This window comes from Pongo abelii, chromosome 6 (genome assembly GCF_028885655.2).
Source record: "Pongo abelii isolate AG06213 chromosome 6, NHGRI_mPonAbe1-v2.0_pri, whole genome shotgun sequence".
In the NCBI taxonomy this organism is placed as follows: domain Eukaryota; kingdom Metazoa; phylum Chordata; class Mammalia; order Primates; family Hominidae; genus Pongo; species Pongo abelii.
In genome coordinates, this window is record NC_071991.2 from 80813090 (window position 1) to 80831849 (window position 18760).

Below are 18760 nucleotides of genomic sequence, written 5' to 3' on the forward strand. Positions count from 1 at the left end.
CAATCTAAGAGAGAGAAAATTTAGCCTTCGGCTATATCTCTAGAGACTGAGAGGGTAAAACTGATGAAGAGCAGCATTTCATTAACCGTGAACCACACAGTTTTCATTTATTAGGTGGCAGTGGGTCCCCATCCATGCACTCAGGGCTTCTGGAGCCATTCCCAGATCTGTCAGTAATCTCAGTAACTATTTATTGAGCACTTTCTATGTGCCAAGTGCTGTCCAAGAAGCTGAGGCATAAAAATGCAAAGGAAAGAAAACAAGATGCTCACAGTCTTTTAGTTTCCAGGTTAGAAGACCTACCTGCAAAACACTTACTTTCTCCTCATGCATAAGATGGGCTGAAATTTTACCCAATGATCTGATTCACAGGTTTGTTTTCTTATTTATATATCTGCCAGCTGCCACACTTTAAAAAATTATTCTAGCAGCAAGGATCTAAAATAACAGATTTGCCTTTTCGAAATTGCTTAGCTACAGTTAAACATTAGCTATGATATCAAGTTTGACTCTGATATTTTAAATATTATTTTGATATGCATAGTCACATACAATTTTTAGAAAAATACATCTATACAGTCCATACTGTCACATAAGCTGCTTTTTACAACCTTCCCATGTGAATGGACATTCTTTTAAACATCATTTTAAATATCTGCATGGTATAGCGGTAACAACATGAAATTTTCTATTAGATGTGTAAGTGTTTTTCAGTTTTTCAGTAATATAAATGACTCTCTGAGGGCAAATAGGAATCAAGCAATTTTTTGAGACTCTAAATACATTTAAAAATTAAAAGTGCCTATCTATATATTTTCAATTGTGGTACATTTTAAATGTTTTTCTTAACCAATCAAAACTTCTAAGACAAAAATATAAGGTAAAATAAGTAAAACATACTCTAACTGCATTATTCTAAAAACTCTTACAGAATTAGGAGAAAGTCTCTAATTTCTAGTGTACTGCAGGTCATGTGACCAAGCACAATTCTAAGTTACATGATCAGTGTCTTTCTTTTTCTTTCTCCCCAGTTATCTCTTTGACTTTAGGTATAACCCAGTTCAGAGATAACATCTAAAGTCTGAATTTGAGGCCCTAAGTAAATGACAGCCCTGGGTAAAAAGGTCCCCTGCCTAGAATTGGTCCCTAATCCTAGAGGTGAAATTTCTAAGTTACAAGAAAGTTTTAAGCTTTTGATATGTGTTATCAATTTGCCCCCCCAGGCTGGTACCTATTTACATTCTATTAAGCCTGTGTAAGAGCACTTCCCTATGTGTTTGTCACATATGTATTATCTTTTGTATGCTTATTAATGTAATAAACAACAACAAAATATCGAATTGTTATTTTAATTCACATGTTACTGATTACCAATGAAGGCTATCATTATGTCATATATTTATTTGCTGTTTATATGATTATTCTTTTTTTTCCCTTAAATACTCCTGTTCTTGGTCGTTTTGTTCTTCTTCTTTTTTTACCTCTTTCTCTCTCTCTTTTTTTTTTTTTTTAGTTGTTAGCCTCATTACTTTAATTGAAAAACTTCTGTATATAGTAAGCCCTTTGTCATATAGTCTCAAATATTTTCCCCAGTTTTATGATTGCCTTTTAATTTTATGGTGTTTGCCCTACTGAAGTTGAACATTTTTGCTTTCTCTAATTTATCTTTATTTTCTTTGTGAATTCGGCCTTTGATGACATGGCTTGAAAGAGTAAGCGGATCTTTAATGGACTTCTATTCTCTCTCCTTGATTGTTATAAGCCTAATTCATTAGTGTCAGCCTACAAGCGTTGCCCAAGCTTCCCCCTACCTCTTTCTTCCTTCTCATCTCTAGGTAGTCTCCCTCTGTTGACAGGAACAAAAGAGATGGGGAATAACTGTACTGGCTGGGAAAGGTGAAACCTCTAGGGAGTGAAAGGTTTGGCCACTCTGTCAGTTTGTGGTTGATGAAGTCACATGAAAAGGCGGCAATGTAAAAAGTTAACAAAGTTTCAGTTACATCGGATGATGAATAAGTTCTGAAGATCTAATGTACAGCAGGATGACTATAGTTAGTAACACTGCATTGCTTACTGGAAATTTGTTGAAAGTAGATCTTAAATGTTCTTATTTATGATTAAGATGAAAAGATGGAACGCGGTGAGGTAGTAAGAGCAGCGTCTGTCCAGCAGCCATATTTATTTCGGATTAAAATGAAGGCCAGTGACATCTTGCCTTACCATGTTCCACTTCATTGACCAGGGAATTTCCTAACATGTGGGTGACTTGTGTCACTGTCACATAAAGTAGCAGGGAACAGTCTTTTAAAAGGCATGGTCCCCTTTACATTGCCCCCATGCTACATTCTGCTAAGAAACATTTGAATTTTTATGGCTTTCCTGCAGTAACAAATTTTCCTCCTACTGTCAGGATTTGCTTCATGCAGAGTAAAGTAGGCATCTTCATTTCATTATTACAAAAAGTAAGACAAAAAATGTTTTAATTAAAAAGTTAATGAGTAAATTAATATATAATTTCTAAAATTCCTAAAACTCTTAAAAATAAAAAGCTTGCATGTTTAAACTAATTAAATTTAAAAATCAATAAAGACAAAAACTAAATCTAAACATAAATGAATCAGTAAATGTGAAGAGTGGTGATGGCCACACATAGAAAATGTGGGTAAGCTCCAAATTATGCCTAACCTTGTCCCTGTAGCTTCCTTCCTAAAGGGGAGGCTGAAAAAGCGAAGAAGAGCATGATTGCTGGAGGGAGGTCACAGGCCAGTATTATCTACAGTTGGAGATCAGAGGAAAACCTTGTGTGCCAAAGGAAGTGATTCATAGAAATAACAGTTGAAGATGCACAAGACAGGATAACTGAAAGGTTCCAGTCTTTCAGAAGTTGAGATGAGATGAAATCCAGAGAATATTGGATACATCCTCATTTTTAACAGATGAACCAAAGAACAAGGAGAATATGCTGGGCTGAATTTTTTCTTCCCCTTCATTTCCACAGGTTGAAAAGATCATGGCTTTTTTTTTTTTGGAGACAGATCTTGCTCTGTCACACAGGCTGGTGTGCAGTGGTCCAATAATAGCTCACAGCAGCCAGCCTCAAACTCCTGAGCTCAAGCAATTCTCCTGCCTCAGCCTTCTGAGTAGCTAGGACTATAGTTGCACCACCATGCCTGGTTAATTTATTTTTCCTTTAGTAAAGATGTGGTCTCATTATGTTGCCCAGTCTGATCTCAAACACTTGGCCTCAAATGGTCCTCCTGCCTCAGCCTCCCCGAAATTCTGGGATTACAAGCATAAGCCACGGCTCCTAGCCACATGGCATCTTTCATAAGTCCAGTAACCCTACTACATATCTCTAGTAAGCTTATTCTCCCATTTTTTTTCTCCCCAACTTCCTATTCCTTCTCCATTCTTATCAAAATGTCTACGCTTTCTGCTCTCCTCTCATTTTTTGGCTGGTGACTTTGACACATTGTTGAGGGGAAAAACCATCAGAACTCCCTCATCTTAGCACCATCAAATCTATAAATATTCTGGCATTTAAAACCATCTTTTACTTTGTCCCACTTCTTAAAAATGAGGATGCTCCCAGCTACTCGGGAGGCTGAGGCAGGAGAATGGCGTGAACCCAGGAGGCAGAGCTTGCAGTGAGCTGAGATGGCGCCACTGCACTCCAGCCCAGGCGACAAAGCGAGACTCCGTCTCAAAAAAAAAAAAAAAAAAAAAAAAAAAAAGGATGTATCCCATAGTCTCTGGATTTAATCTCATCTCAACTTCTGAAAGACTTTCAGTTATCCTGTCTCGTGCATCTTCAACTGTTTTCTCTCTATGAATCATTTCCTTTAGCACACAAGCTTTTTCTTTGATCTCCAACTGTAGGTAATTCTTGCCTGTGATCTCCCTCCAGCCCCCTCCAGCAATCATGCTCTTCTTATGTTCACTTCTGCAGCCTCACTTCTTTTTAACAATTGTTTACCTGTGACATCTCTGGTTTCTTACCATCCATTTGTACTTTATACCATTTAAATCTGGCTTTCAACACAGTTTCACCAAAACTATTTTTGTCAGTGATAACTCTGTCACCTAATCTAATGAACATCTAATTAGCCCTGTGTAGCTATCACTATAGCTGGCCACTCTCTGCTTCTGGAACCTACTACCTCTTTCTTTGTCCTTGTGTTGCCAAAATACTCTTGGTTTTCTCCAATTTTACTTATCAGTATATCTTACTCTCCTTTATTGGTTTCTCCCCATCCTTCTAACATTGAAATGTTAGAATTCATCGGGGCTTTTTCATAGATTCACTTTTCTGTATATATACTCTTTATCCAGGTGATTCCATTGATTTCCTTGGCTTCAAATACAATCTATAGGCCAACAATTCTGAAATTATAGCTTTAGTCCAGGGCTCTGTTCTGAAATCTATACTTTTATATAAAGTGCATCCTTGACATTTTCACTGAAGTTTCAAAGAGATATGAAAACTCTCATACTTAAAACTGATCTAGGAGGACTCACTCTATCTGATTTCAAGACTTGATACAAACCTATGACAATCAAGTCAGTGGAGCATTAGGGAAAAAAATAAAAATATATATAGGTCAATGGAATAGGCTGGAGTCCAGAAATAAACCCATGCATATATTGCCAATTGATTTTTGACAAAAATACTAAGGCAGTTCGATGGTGAAAGAATATTCTTTTCAACAAATGGTGTTGAAAAAATTGGGCATCCATATAAAAAAAGATGAACCTAACCCATAACTTATACCATATAAAAAACTAACTCAAAATGAATCTAACTCATAACTTATACCATATAAAAAAATTAACTCAAAATGAATCTTATACCTACAAGTAAAATCTGAAATGACAAAACCTCTAGAAATAAACATAGAAAACAAATTTTGTTGCTAGGAGGAAAAAAAATTAATAAATTGAATTTATCAGAATTAAATACTTCTTCTCTTTGAAAGATACTGTTAGGAAAATGAAAAGTCACAGAATGAAGAAAAATACATGCAAACTATGTACCTGATAAATGACTAGTATTCAGAATATATATCAAAAACTCTCTCAAATCAATAAGAATACAGGCAACCCATTTTTTTAAAGGAGCAAAAGTTATAGACATTTCACCAAAGTAAATAACATACAGATGGCAAATCAATACATGAAAACATGTTCAACGTCTTTAGTCATCAGGGAAATTCAAATTAAAACCATGAGATACCATTACAAACATATTAGAATGGCTAACATTCTAATGATCTACCCCCTAGTAGAGGGACATTTAGAATGTTACCCAATATGTTAGCTATTCTAATATGTTTGTAATGATTGCAAACTGATGTTGTCCATGCTGATCTCAAACTCCTAGACCCAAGCAGTTCTCCCACCTTGGCCTCCCAAAATACTGATATTATAGGTGTGAGCCACCGTGCCCAGCCTAATTTTTTTTTATCTCACATTATCAAGTTCTGCCAAGCAACTGGAATTCTCATACATTGCTGACAGAAATACGAAATGATAGAACTACTTTGGAAAACAGTGTTGCAGTTTCTTATAAATTTACCACATAGCCATCATCCCACTCCTAGGTATTTACATAAGAGAAATAAAAATGTCCACATAAAAACCTGTGTGCAAATGTTTATATCAGCCTTTCTTTGAAAACTGACAAAACCTAAGGACATTCCAAATGTCCCTCTACTGGGGGGTAGATCAATTTTGTTATGTGTATACAATGGAATACTACTCAGCAATAAAAAGGTCTAATTTATTGGTCCATGCAACCACATGGATGGATCTCAAATGTATTATGCTAAGTAGGAGAAACCAGACTCAGAAGCCTACATATTTTATATTTTAATGTATATGACATTCTGAAAACAGGCAAAATTATAGGGACAGAAAACGTCAGTGGTTGCCTGTAGATGTAGAGGGGGAGAGGACTAACTACAAAGGGCATCAGGAAACTTTTTAAGATGATTGGCATGATAGTTTCACAAAAATAGTATTTCTCAAAATGTTAAATTGTACTGTTAATTTTACTGAGTGAAAATTTTACCTCCATAAACTGACTTTTTAAAAAATGGATTTAATGATTATCCCTACATAGGTGCCTCTTCCTCAAGTTTCTTTATCTCAAAAAATGGCATCACTATCTGCCTATTTTCTGAAACCTGGAACTTGGCAATAATACTTGGGACTTCCTTTTTCCTTCACACCCCACCCACATCCAATCCATCTCCAAATCCCAACAATTCTACTTCCAAAATGTATTGCAAACCCATCTCCTAAACTTCCTATCTGAGCTTGCCCCTATCTGAGCTTCCTATCTGAGCTTGCCCCTATCTGAGCTTGTCCCTATCTGAGCTTTCTATCTGAGCTTGCCACCATCTTCTCTCACCTAGACTATTACAATAGCTTCCCTACTGGTATCCCTGCTTCCATTCTTGTGCACCTCCAATCCATTTTCTGCATAACTCCAAAATAATGACTTTAAAGGAAAATTAAATCATGTCACTGTCTTACTGAAAACTTTTTTGTGGCTCTATTTCAGAGCCCTACACTTTGACCCTCGAAGGCCCTGTAGGATCTAACACATCCAATGTCATCTTGTGACACTCCCCTCTACACTCTCATCCTTCCCACCCTACCCCACATCGATGATACTCTGGTCATAGTAGCCCTCTTCTATCTGTTTAATATTCCAAGTTTTATTGCTCTCTTAGAAATTTTGCTCAAGCTATTTCCTATAGCTAGACCCCTCTTCCTCTCGGCTTTCTTTTTTAATGGCTGTCTCCTTCCCATTTGTTTTTTGTTTGTTTGTTTTTGTTCTTTGTTTTTTGTTTTGAGACAGGGTCTCTGTCAGTCAGGCTGGAGTGCAGTGGCATAATCACAAGTCACTGCAGCCTTGACCTCTTGGGATCAAGTGACCCTCCTACCTCAGTCTCCTGAGTAGCTGGGACCACAGGTGCACGCCACCATGCTCGGCTAACTTTTTTTACTTTTTGTAGAGATGGGGTCTCCCTATATTGCCGAGACTGGTCTCGAACTCCTGGGCTCAAGTGATCCTCCCACTTTAGCCTCCAAAACTTCTGGTACCACAAGCATGAGCCACAGCACCTGGCCGTCCTTTTCATTCTTAAAATTTCAGCCTACCTAGCATAATATCCTTAGAGAAGACTTTACACATTTTATAGTAATTCACTTCTGACATTCTCATTCATAACTCCTGTTTTCTCCTTCACAACACTTTCCCAATTTATAATTATATAATTATGAATTTATTTTGTTAATATTTATCTCTCCTATTAGAATATACTTTCTTTGAGGGCAGGAGTATTTTCTCTTTTTCATTTACTTAGTGCATTACCTGATGCATAATAGGAGCTAAATAAATATTTGTTAAGTAAATGAGTAAATGAATGAACTTCCTGCTATTAGATAATAATAATAAGATTTTAATGTGATCATCACTGAATTACCTGAATCAACAGAACTATGTATTTTTTAGGGCCTTCTGTACTAGGCATAATTGCATCTTTATGCTTACTACATCACCTGGGGGAGGTAGGGCTCACAAAGTCTTGAAACCATGAGTGTACAAGCAGACAATAATGTTGGCCACCCAGAAAGGCTTACCTCTCCAAACCAATTGCTTGGCACAGAGAATGGAACTTGGAGTTGTACAAAAGTGCAAAGCTGTGTGTCCACTTAAGGAGTAGCAATTGAGCTTTGCCCCACGATCACAGAGGATCTTAACACAATCCACATTGGCCATTTCACAAGCCACGTGAAGAGGGGTTTTCCCATTGGGTCTACAGTTGATTGTAGCATTGTGGTCCAGTAGCACCAGAAGACATTCCACGTGGCCAAACAAGACAGAGAGATGCAGGCCTGTGGCCCAGGAAGACTTCAATTTATAGCTAGGCAACCAGTAACCTGAAAAAAAAAAAAAAAAAAAAAAGGAAAGAAAGTTTAACTTCTTGACCTAGGCTTTCTCCCTGTTCTGTGAGGATTTTTACAAGTATTTTATTTTGGCCACATTTATAAAAGTGGGGTGGAGAGGGGATGACAGAGGTTTTAAACTAACAGCTAATGGGTCTGCAGGCGTTTTGTTTAATAGCATATTCTGATATTCATCAGGGGAACAGGCTTTCTCAAGCTCTCACTGTCTCTACTATTTCTTATTACTGTGTCTTGTTCCTTTATTTACTTTACCTTTCTAGGTCTTGAAGGCATTTAAGTTTGGGATCTTCATTTATGTAACTGTATTTTATTTTGCATGCTGAGTTATTTGAGATGCTTCAAGGATAGTTTTTTTTTTTTTTTTTTTTTCTTTTATTGTAATTATTATTATTATTATTATTATTATACTTCAAGGATAGTTTTTTAAAAAACTTTCAATCATTGAGAGTTTGTCTTGAATGATTCCAAGGCTGTCAGTTGCAAGCTTATAATTTTTATTCTATCCAAAATCTTTTTTCCTATAGTTGTTGTCAATCCAACATATGAATGTATTTAATCTTTTTTAAAAAATTATCACTCCAACATTTTATTTGCTTGCCTGTTGATTTATGCAATATCGCTTTCCAAAGACGAATTTAAGGCAACTCTCAACTTTCACACACTTAAAGATTTTTTAAACGATTTAGAAAATGAGGGCAAAACAAAAAAGTAGGAAAATAAAAATGTCAAAAGTAAGACAAATACATACACAAAATATAAACTGTATCCTATACACTAGAATGGCATTGCAAATTTGCCTTTGAATTTCCTAGCAGCCAAAATAAACAGGAAAATAAGATATGTTGCAAAATTAACTATGTCTACAAGGCATACCTAAATGAATTGGGCAGGGGAAGCATAGATGTGCCTAGAACTGAGATCTTCAATAATTTTTCCCATTGGTTTTTGGAAATGTGCATTCTCTCTCTCTGCCTCTCTCTCTCTCTTTTGTCCCACTGATCTCTGACTTCTATACGCTGAGCTGGTCTTTTTTCTATAAATCTGCAACTGTTGCCACATTTGACAAGCTATAACTATGATGACTTTATAAACCTTCTTTCTATGTCAATGCCAATAGCCATAGCATTTAAGCTTTTATGAATGGAGAATGGAAAATAGGTGCAGAAAGAAAAAATACTGAGGGCAAGAAGATGAAGAGATAGTTCTTCAACAGTCACAGCGTAGAAGTTACTTTAGGGCTGAAACAACAAAATAAATTTTAACATGGATAAATCAAAAGTTTGCTTATAGATTATAAAAATTCCACTTATAAGTACAAAGTAAGCAGAATATGATTTAATGGTCATTTATTTCAGAAACAACTTAGGGATTTGAGCTGTAATCTCAAAATAAGCCAACAGTGGGATGGTGCTGCCAAAAAAATAATACAATCTGAAACTACATTAATAAAAGTGTAGTGCCCAGAACAAGAGAAGTAAACGTTATATTCTTCACTGATTAGATAAGGTCATAAGAAATCTAGAATATTACGATTACTACTGGGCATTGCCCCTTACAAGAAATGATGAACTACTAGAGGGTGCTCTGAGGATGATGACCACATTAAAAGTGGGCCTGGTGATCACATATTAAATTTCTCTCATTTAAGTGAAAAACACTAGAGACATGCCACTCCTGGGTATTTATCCTATAAGCATAAACACCCATGTGAAATGTCCTAAAGGATCACTGTATTGCACAACTCAACAAAAAAACACCATTTGCATTGTACTCTGTGAAATGTGCTCCTGGACTTAGGAATCTTGACAACCTGGTCTACATACAAGAACATGCACTACACTACAGCATTGTTCGAATGGCTAAACAACCTCCATGTTAATTGATAGGAGACTGCTTAAATAAATTATGATACATCCGTCCAATCAAATACTATACAACCGTTAAAAAAAGGGGCAGTTCTATATAGACTGAAATGGAAAGATCTCAAGATATATTACTGAGTGAGAGAAGCAGGGAGCCAAACAGTATACAAACTATGCTATCATATGCAAATATATTTGTAAACACTGAGAACACGAAACTGGTTATAGTGGTGGCCTCCAAGAAGAACTGGGGGATTGGGGGATCAGGACAGACATGCACTTGTTCTTGTTACAAGGAGGTAACATACCAAGTTACCTCCTTGGTAACTTCTAAATTTAGTATCCAGTGCATGTATTGCTTTTTAACAAAAATAAATAAAATTAAAATAAGCTATTATCTCTCTGTCCAGAGGGGAAAGAATAATTTAATTTAAAGAAGCTATTTACAAGGTTGTGCACAGTGATTAATCCCACAGGAATGAATGAACTCAACCCAAAGTTTGTCTTTCTGCAATGTATCCTCCAACCTACCTATACACACACACACACACACACACACACACACACTTTAATCCCCTTTTTACTCCGTTCAGAATTCTACAGCCATCTTGCTTTCTCTCCCTCCCACCTTTCCCTTTATCCAAATCTACTCTTTAAAAAGAAATCCAGTTATTTCACATTAAGGTCTAATGGACTGAGGATTGTTTAAAGTATGATCACTCTCAGATTATCTGAATTTATGGAAGAATCTATATTCAGCTAATAGAATTAAATTCTAAGATATTAATTTGAGATTCCAGACACTGGGAAGAGATGGTGTTGGATTATATGGACTTTCCATGACAGAAATAAGTAGTGTCATAGACAGTCTGAGCTGGGGAGTATCAACTCCACGCCTCATGTGTATGTGTGTGCAAATTGATATGCACACACAATGCATGTACATATAGATTCATTTATACATTTCTATTGAGTTATGTACATTGAATCTCTGTTCCAAGCAGAGTTCCTAAGCTGTATGTCATGCAGCTTGCTTTTGATGATGAATAAATCACATTAACTTCAATACTTAATCAGTCATTTTAATACTCAAATTTCCTCAAAAAGCAACTGGCAAAAACAGTCTTTTCTAACTGCCTAAGAAGTTGGTTCCAGGTCTGAAAACCAGGATGTGTTTTGCCTGCTGATTAACAGCAAAAATTAGGCAGTTCTCTGTGACAACTGATTGGAAATTTGCGCCTGCTTCTGCAATGGGAAGAAAAATGATCCCAGCAAGGAAGCAGCAGAGAGCTGATTAAGAAAACACCATTTTGATGTAAAATCAAAGAAACACAGAATGTTAGAGCTGGAGGGAAGATTATCGAGTCCAAGCCTTTCATTTTCCAGATGAGAAAACTGCCACTTTTTCAGCCTGCTGGAGCCATGAGTCGCCTGCCTCAGTCCAAACTCATGGACTCAGAATACCCGCAATGCAATTTCCATCTGTCTTTGTCTTTGTGGAAGCAGAATAGAATTACCTCCAAGCCTGCTTCACAAATCACAAGGAAAGGAAGAAGATCCTCAATTCATCTGTAATATTTCACATCTCTGATATGGAAATGCATTTGCTAGTTGAATTTTTTCCTCCTCCTAACTTCCAGGTAGCACCTAAAGAATCTATCCTGTTCATGTATTACGTGAATCAGTCATCCTTGGCCTCTCAGTCAGTTTCTTCTGCATCTCCTGTAATCATAAACATTAACTGGGCAATCAGGCTCACAGACTACCAGGTCCTGGAATTCAGCCAACTCCCAGAATGGAGTTGTGGTTACAACTCACCTCTCCTAAGATAGGAATGTGTGTAGATAGGTGGTAACAACACACATTAGCTGCTGCCCCTGGAGAGCTGAAGTGGAGAAATGGGAAAAGGACAGTTTACAGGCTATAGCTTAGGGTATACTGAAGTGTATCTGGAAGCTGTGTTGCAAAACTTTGGTGATAACGTGGGGCAAGGGATTTTTGAATAATTCAGCCCTGAGCATATCAGGAAAGCCTGCTGCTTTGAGCAGAGAAAAGAGCAGCCCCTGGCAAAAGGGCCATCAATGTACAATCATCACTTTAAAATGAGGCTGGGCCTACAGGTCACTGTGTAGCAAGTGTGGAAGTAAATACACTTACTGTCATGGAGGACCAAACCCCAGGTAAAGCTATCTTCAAAAACCACAGATGAGGCTGTGACTGTTCACAATCTTCTGCTGATGCCGATATGTCAAGAGATCAGAATTTGTCCCCCAAAATATAACCACCAATGATCACAGCAAGCTAGAAACACAATTAACTGATCAGGCAGATTCATTTTTTACACACTCCCTTCTTCCCACAGCAAAATTTTCCCAGGGCTTGGAAACCTAGAATGTGATTTATTCCTAGTATTTGTCTTTCAAAAGCCCCCTCTGCTCACCTCTGCAGATTTCAGGCTGCCCTTTTACTATGTGTTTATACTTCACAAAGGACAGAGGTGAGGCAGAACCGGGGAACCAAGCCCATGGGAGCTGGGGGTGGAAGGTGAAGCAGCGGCTGCCTCCCTCTAATGTAAACCACTCACACGCTACCCCATGTCTACAGTCTGTGTGCAGTGACAGCTCCTTGCAGGAGAGTTCTGTTTGAATAAGAAGCTCCACTAAGAAGAAAAGAAAAATACAGATTATTTCCCCTATGTACAAAACCCACAGGAACTCCCAAATACAGGCCATGCCCATGTGGCTTTGACCATGATACATAATCTGTTTACATAGTTTCACCTTCATAATGTGATTAATTATCTGCATGCCGGAATCTGAACTTAGAGAGGGTCTTGTCAAAGCTTCCATTTTACAAATGAAGATAATTAGTCTGGAAGAGGTTAAGTAGTATAAAGTGTCCATGTTCATATTAACAAGCACCCACAGAATCAACTCTAACTCTCAAACTCCATTGCCCCCAAATCTTTAAATAGCCATCTATGATCTGAAGGCTACATGCAGTTTACCTCCAAACTGATATCACTTGTAGCTAAAAGTTCTAAAGGAATTTGAGAAGTTTTATCCCTGAAAAGAAAATATGCAGACTAATCGTGTGTGTGTGTGTGTGTGCACGCGTGTGTGTGTGTTTAATTTAAATCTGAAACCAAAGAGATATGCCCCAATAGCTGGGTAGAAAGCTGCCTAGAAATATAGCAAGGAGCAAAGTGTTGGGGCCTTCTTTTGGAAGAGGGGATTGGTTCTGCTCCAGCGTTTGGAGAGGATGTACACATTTCTGGTAAACCTTCAGCTAAGCCTGGGCTCTGCAACAGTTATCAACTATAATGTTATCTGAGTCAAAAGAACCCCACACACGAGAAGCCTCTGTTATTACAGCCAAAGGTTACACACACTGCTCGTGGCTGGATTAGCAGACATTTGCTCTGCCTGTGTCCACGTATTTACACAGTCCTGAAGGATTACAGACTGAAGCACAATTCTCGGCTATTTTTTAATAGCTAATATTTTCCAGATAACTCAAAGTTCCCCTGGGAAGGGGGGATAAAAGCAAGTTTGAAGTGTAAAATGTAAAAGAAAAAAGTTTGAACATTGAAGAAAGGAAAAGAACCCTAGGATGGAAATGGGAAAGCAGGAGAGTGAATTTCTGGCAAAGAGGAAAATTAGGTGATAAAGAAATTATTCATTCAGAGAGTGGAAATAAGAACTTCCACGATATTTGGATATAAGTTGCTACTTAGTAAAGCAGATAGAGTACCTGCCAGAAAGTTTTTTAAGTGAATCATTCATTGGTTATTGTAATTAAAAATATGACTACCAACCAAGGAATCAGTGGCTATGGGCCATAAACGAAGTACTTAAAGTGCATTACCCTGATTAATAAAAGGACTCTGATTAACCTTGCTGACTAGGGAATTTCCTGCCAAAGAGATAAGTATGAAATTCTGCCTGTATCATTTATGAGCCAAAGCTTATACATCTGAAGGAAGATCAAGTCAGTAAAGCCTTTGGAAACAGTTTTATATTTCCAGTATGGAGGTCACCAGTGAAAACCAATAGAAGGGACCTTTGTGTTTTCTTTAAAGATTTCTTCTGTGCTTGACTTCACTCTAAATACTCAGTGGTTGGCTAATAATAAATGTTATATCACTGACATCCCTTGACTTTCAATGACTTATCGCATTTGGCAGTTAGAAAGTTGTTCTTTATGTTTTCTTTATATCATTTTTATTTTAAAGTGATCAGCTGGTAAACGCAATTTTTGCTTACTTGTTTTTGCTTTTAAGACCCATTATCTCCTCCATTCCCAGGGAGGTCTCTCAAATGCCAACCAGCACATTTTAAATGTTTGCTTTACAAAATGTGAGAAAAGTTTCTTTAAATTAATAAAACATGATTTCATCTGCAGATTTTATTATGAACCTTAAAATAACTTAGAAAAGTAAAGTGAGAGCTCTCTAACTTTAAGGATCATGATTAGGTGCTGGAGAAAGACAGGATCCACAGTTTGAACACAAACTCTGGAGGCTGGCTTCTAAATCTGTTCTCTGTCAAACTGGTAAGAGAAGCTACTCAATGAGATGGGCCCAGTGCTACAGAGGAAAGCAGAAATGAGCTTCCAGACTTATTTGTAATCCAATAGCTTTATTCTGTCTTCCTCACAAAATGCACATTTCATATTTGCTTATGAGCTAAACTTTTGATTACTGGTGTGCCCAATAGATTGTAAATTTGGGAAGCACTGTTTAGATTTTAGGTGATCTATTAGCCAGCAGAGTTCTGAGTTCCCTTTTCAAAAATTATACACTGACTTTCATATAGGCTTAGATGGACTATATTTAGCGATAAAATTTAGTTACTTCTTAAATCCTATAAAAATGCTGTATGTTCTAAATAAATAAGAATGGCTTAGAATTGATTGTACTACTTTTCATTTTCTATAGAACTATCAAATGTTGAATATAGAATTTTAGTATTGATTACACAAGGAAATTTAAGAGTAGCATGAGATTTGTTATAGGTTTTGTGCATTGTCTTTCTTATTAAGCCAAAAATAACTGAAACCTGAAGATTCCCACACTTTAAAAGTAAACAGGAATGTTCTGTTTCCTCATCTGGATGCTGGTTACATAGGTTTGTTATTTTGTGAAAAGTAATCAAGCTGCACACTTACTTATGCACTTCCATGGAGAACTTTTCAAAAGTGCTTTAAAAAAATCAAAGAGCACTGTGTAGCAGTTCAACAGTGTCCAACGTCCAAAATTTCTCCTTTGATTTAATAAAGTCTCACAAACTTTAATCCAGTCACATACCTTTTAAGGCCACACAGAAATGGGTCCTATTCCTTTGAACTATTTAGAAAAGAACTAACTAACCACTGTAGACTGCTCAGCTCCACGCTGTTGCCTGACAATGACTTTATGACTTAAGAAATTGATACAACCACTTAGATCTACTAGCAGCTAGGATTCTATCTATCATTTCCATTCCTAACTTTCCATTCCGAAGTTTAAAAGGATCGATGATAAGGCTGGAAGCATGAGAAAAAAATTGGAAGAAACTTCTTTTTTTTTTTTTTTTGAGATGGAGTCTCGCTGTGTCGCCCAGGCTGGAGTGCAGTGGTGCAATCTCGGCTCACTACAAGCTCCGCCTCCCGGGTTCACGCCATTCTCCTGCTTCAGCCTCCGGAGTAGCTGGGATTACAGGCACCCACCACCGCGCCCGGCTAATTTTTTGTATTTTTAGTAGAGATGGGGTTTCACCGTGTTAGCCAGGATGGTCTCTATCTCCTGACCTCGTGATTCGCCCCCCTCGGACTCTCAAAGTGCTGGGATTACAGGCGTGAGCCACTACGCCCGGCCTGAAGAAACTTTTAAGAAAGATGAGGTTTTAACCTGGGTTTAAGACTAAAGAGACAGGTCCTTGTGCCCATATTCATATTAAACAGAGTAGTGGAGTAGTGTGTTTCTTTCTACACATGCATGCACAGACACAAATTTCCTGCATAAACCCTAAAAGTAAGAGCACAAATTTTACTAGTTCTGTGCAAACATCCACCTGGCATACATAAGAATGGAACTGTTCTTGTCCTTTTCCAGAGGGTGTAATTTGCTATCTCCCTAATTGAAAGCGACATCCCACAGTCCTAACACTATGAAAACACCTCAATTCGTGTGAATGAAAATTTAGCTCTATGAGGACCATAGGAGTCAGCTCATACTGACAAGAAGAATTTAAAATGTATTTTCTTTTCCTTCAAGGGTGATGACACCGATGGAAGCAGGAGAACCAACCAGACCCCTCCCCTCCACTTCCCTACAGCCTGCACCTAAAGCTTGGTTTCTTATATCCTCAGAAACTTCGCACAATCTGTGCAACTTGGCTTGCTCAGGAGATGAGAGAAGACAGTCTTTGCAACTTAGGGTCAAATAACTTACCCACTGACTTGAACCTGAGTTATTTCACCCTAGGCACAAATATAAGCTTTTTAAAAACATCTTAAAAATTAGTTTGGCATTCAGACATTCTATCACTGAACAAAGTTATAAGATGAAAGCAATCTAATTATATAGTATACACATTTTCCTTCTAACAGACCCCATAAACTTTTTAAAAAATAGATCCCTTCTTTGTCTTCCCATCAAAATATTAATGCCATTAATGCCAAAATATTATAAAGCCCTTGAGTAAAAATCATAAACACAGTAACTAGCCTCAACTCTTCTATACATCCCTCAGAACTGACAATCGGAGGACAGTAAATTAATGAAGAAATACATACTGTACCATTAGCATTTGTATCTGGAAATGTATTATACTGATGATTTATAGATGGCCGGAAATCATCTTTAAACATTAAAATAATGACTGTCTCTAAATGCTATACACAAGACCTTAGCATCTACATTGTATTAAACATTAGTGACGTTGAGCAGCATGTTTGCAGTATGCTCACCAGATGATCTAACTACTCATGTTCCCCCCATTAACCAGTTGATTTGGGAAATCAGAATCAGTGGAACTCTAATTTATTTCTGATTTATTAAGCATGGGTTCCAGAAAATTCCTTGGTAAAAAAAAAATTGTTCTAATTTTTGTTTTCCTTAGGTCTTTATAAGGCAGATATTCTGTATTAAACACATCTACAGTTTTTAACAATTATTGTAGTCCAGGAAAAAAGTCAACTTTTTGGTTTTGCTGAATTCAGCTTTTGTGCCTGAACTGAAAACTCATTAAAATGATGAAGACCATGAAGGTACTTGTGGCACTGCTTTATCCATTTATTAACCCTCCAAATGCTGGGGAGATTCCTCTTTTTCATCCACATGGACATAGAGAGGATATATCTTTAAGTAGCTGTTAATGGAGAATTAGCAGCCTGTTCTTAAACCAGGTACATTGTCTAAGATAGGGTTTCAACAATCTGGTTAGCCATAATCTAAAAATGTTTTCTTCCTTCTATATCATCATAGTCAGAAGAAAAGTTAAAAACAGAGAGAGAGTGCATTGCTAAAAATGATTGTCTGGGATTTCAAGTCCTAGGCCCAAGGGTGGGAGAAGAAAAGGAGAGACACAACTTATACACATATATCAGCCCACAATGTGTTTTAGTTTAAAAAGAAAGAAAATATCAATTTAGAAATATTTTTTAAATGAATACTTAAAGAAACAATAAAAGCTACTGTTTAGAGTGGATAACTGACACTGTGCATTTAAAAAAAATCATTTTCTACCAGTTCTACAACAACACCTATATGTTTTTACCTTGTTTATAAGATGCCAAAACCATATTCTCATCTTCGACTTCAAAAACAGTGTCCACATCTATTTGCCTTTGGATTAAAATAGCCTTCAATTTTCCGAAGTCATTGGACTTTAACGCCTCAAGGAAATTTCTCTTAACTAACTTGGCAGCTCCAGATTTAGTGACAGGGGCAGTGGTGCCGTCCATCCTTCCTCTCCGTCTGGAAGCTTTGTTGTGATTTATCAAGAGAACAGCACCGAGCAAACAGGCGCATGCTGGAGAGTCCACAAACTGTCGGCTAATTTTATCCCAAAGTTATGCTGATCCGTTCTATTTATATAGGGATCATTTCAAACTTCAAAATATCCTTCCTGGCTGTCGCTACATTTTCAGGTCCTTTAAACTGGTTATATATTAACTGATCCATTCAGTAATATACAGTGTCAATATGAAGGAAAGCCCCCGTGATACATTTCCAAGCATGAAATGTCACAATTATTTCTTATATGATCAAAGTAATAACATAAGATTTAAAAACTCTTAATGCTCTTTTTTTTCCCCTCAATAAAAACGTCTGGTGCCTGGCTGGAGACCCAGCGTCTTGCTCTGACTAGCCAATATCCAAAAATGAAAATCTGTTACAGTTGTTGATACATTTGCTTCTAAAAACCTGTAATAATTTTGCAATATAAGCTTGTAAAATCAACCATGGTCATACATATTTGAAGACAAACAGGAGGTTTTCAAGTGACCTAGACTTGAAAAATTTTAATATGAAAAGCCAGGAGGGGAGGGGGTGGGGAGACGGTCGGGGGCAGGGACTCTTTCAGGTAAAAAAGAAACTGAAGAGATAAAACAGCTAAATGCAACATGTGAATGAACTTTATTGAATCCTGTTTTTTAATCAGCTAGAAAAGACAGTATTGGGACAATTGTGGAACTATAAATGTGTACTAGATATTACTTGACAATATAAAAGTGTAATGATAAATGTATTGTGGTTATGTAGAAAAATATTCTTACTCTTAAGTGATACATTAAGGGATAAATTGTCATGATGTCTAAAACTTCTTTAAAAATAGCTCAGAAATGCAGACAGATAGATGTGTGTGTATGTGTATATACATATATACATATATACACATATATACATATATCATATATACACATATATACATATA

General features: G+C 37.0%; 1 protein-coding gene across 1 annotated transcript in view; it reads right to left on the minus strand.

The window, feature by feature from the left end:
- Nucleotides 1-17815, minus strand: part of ASB4 (ankyrin repeat and SOCS box containing 4) — a 54458-nt gene extending 36643 nt beyond the window's left edge. The window contains exons 1-2 of the mRNA XM_002818240.4: nt 17600-17815; nt 7651-7950 (exon numbers count right to left, since the gene is read on the minus strand). Of these exons, the coding sequence (XP_002818286.1) occupies nt 7651-7950; nt 17600-17786 (487 nt within the window). The 5' untranslated portion in view covers nt 17787-17815. The remainder of the gene's footprint in view (nt 1-7650; nt 7951-17599) is intronic.
- Nucleotides 17816-18760: the final 945 nt, after the last annotated feature.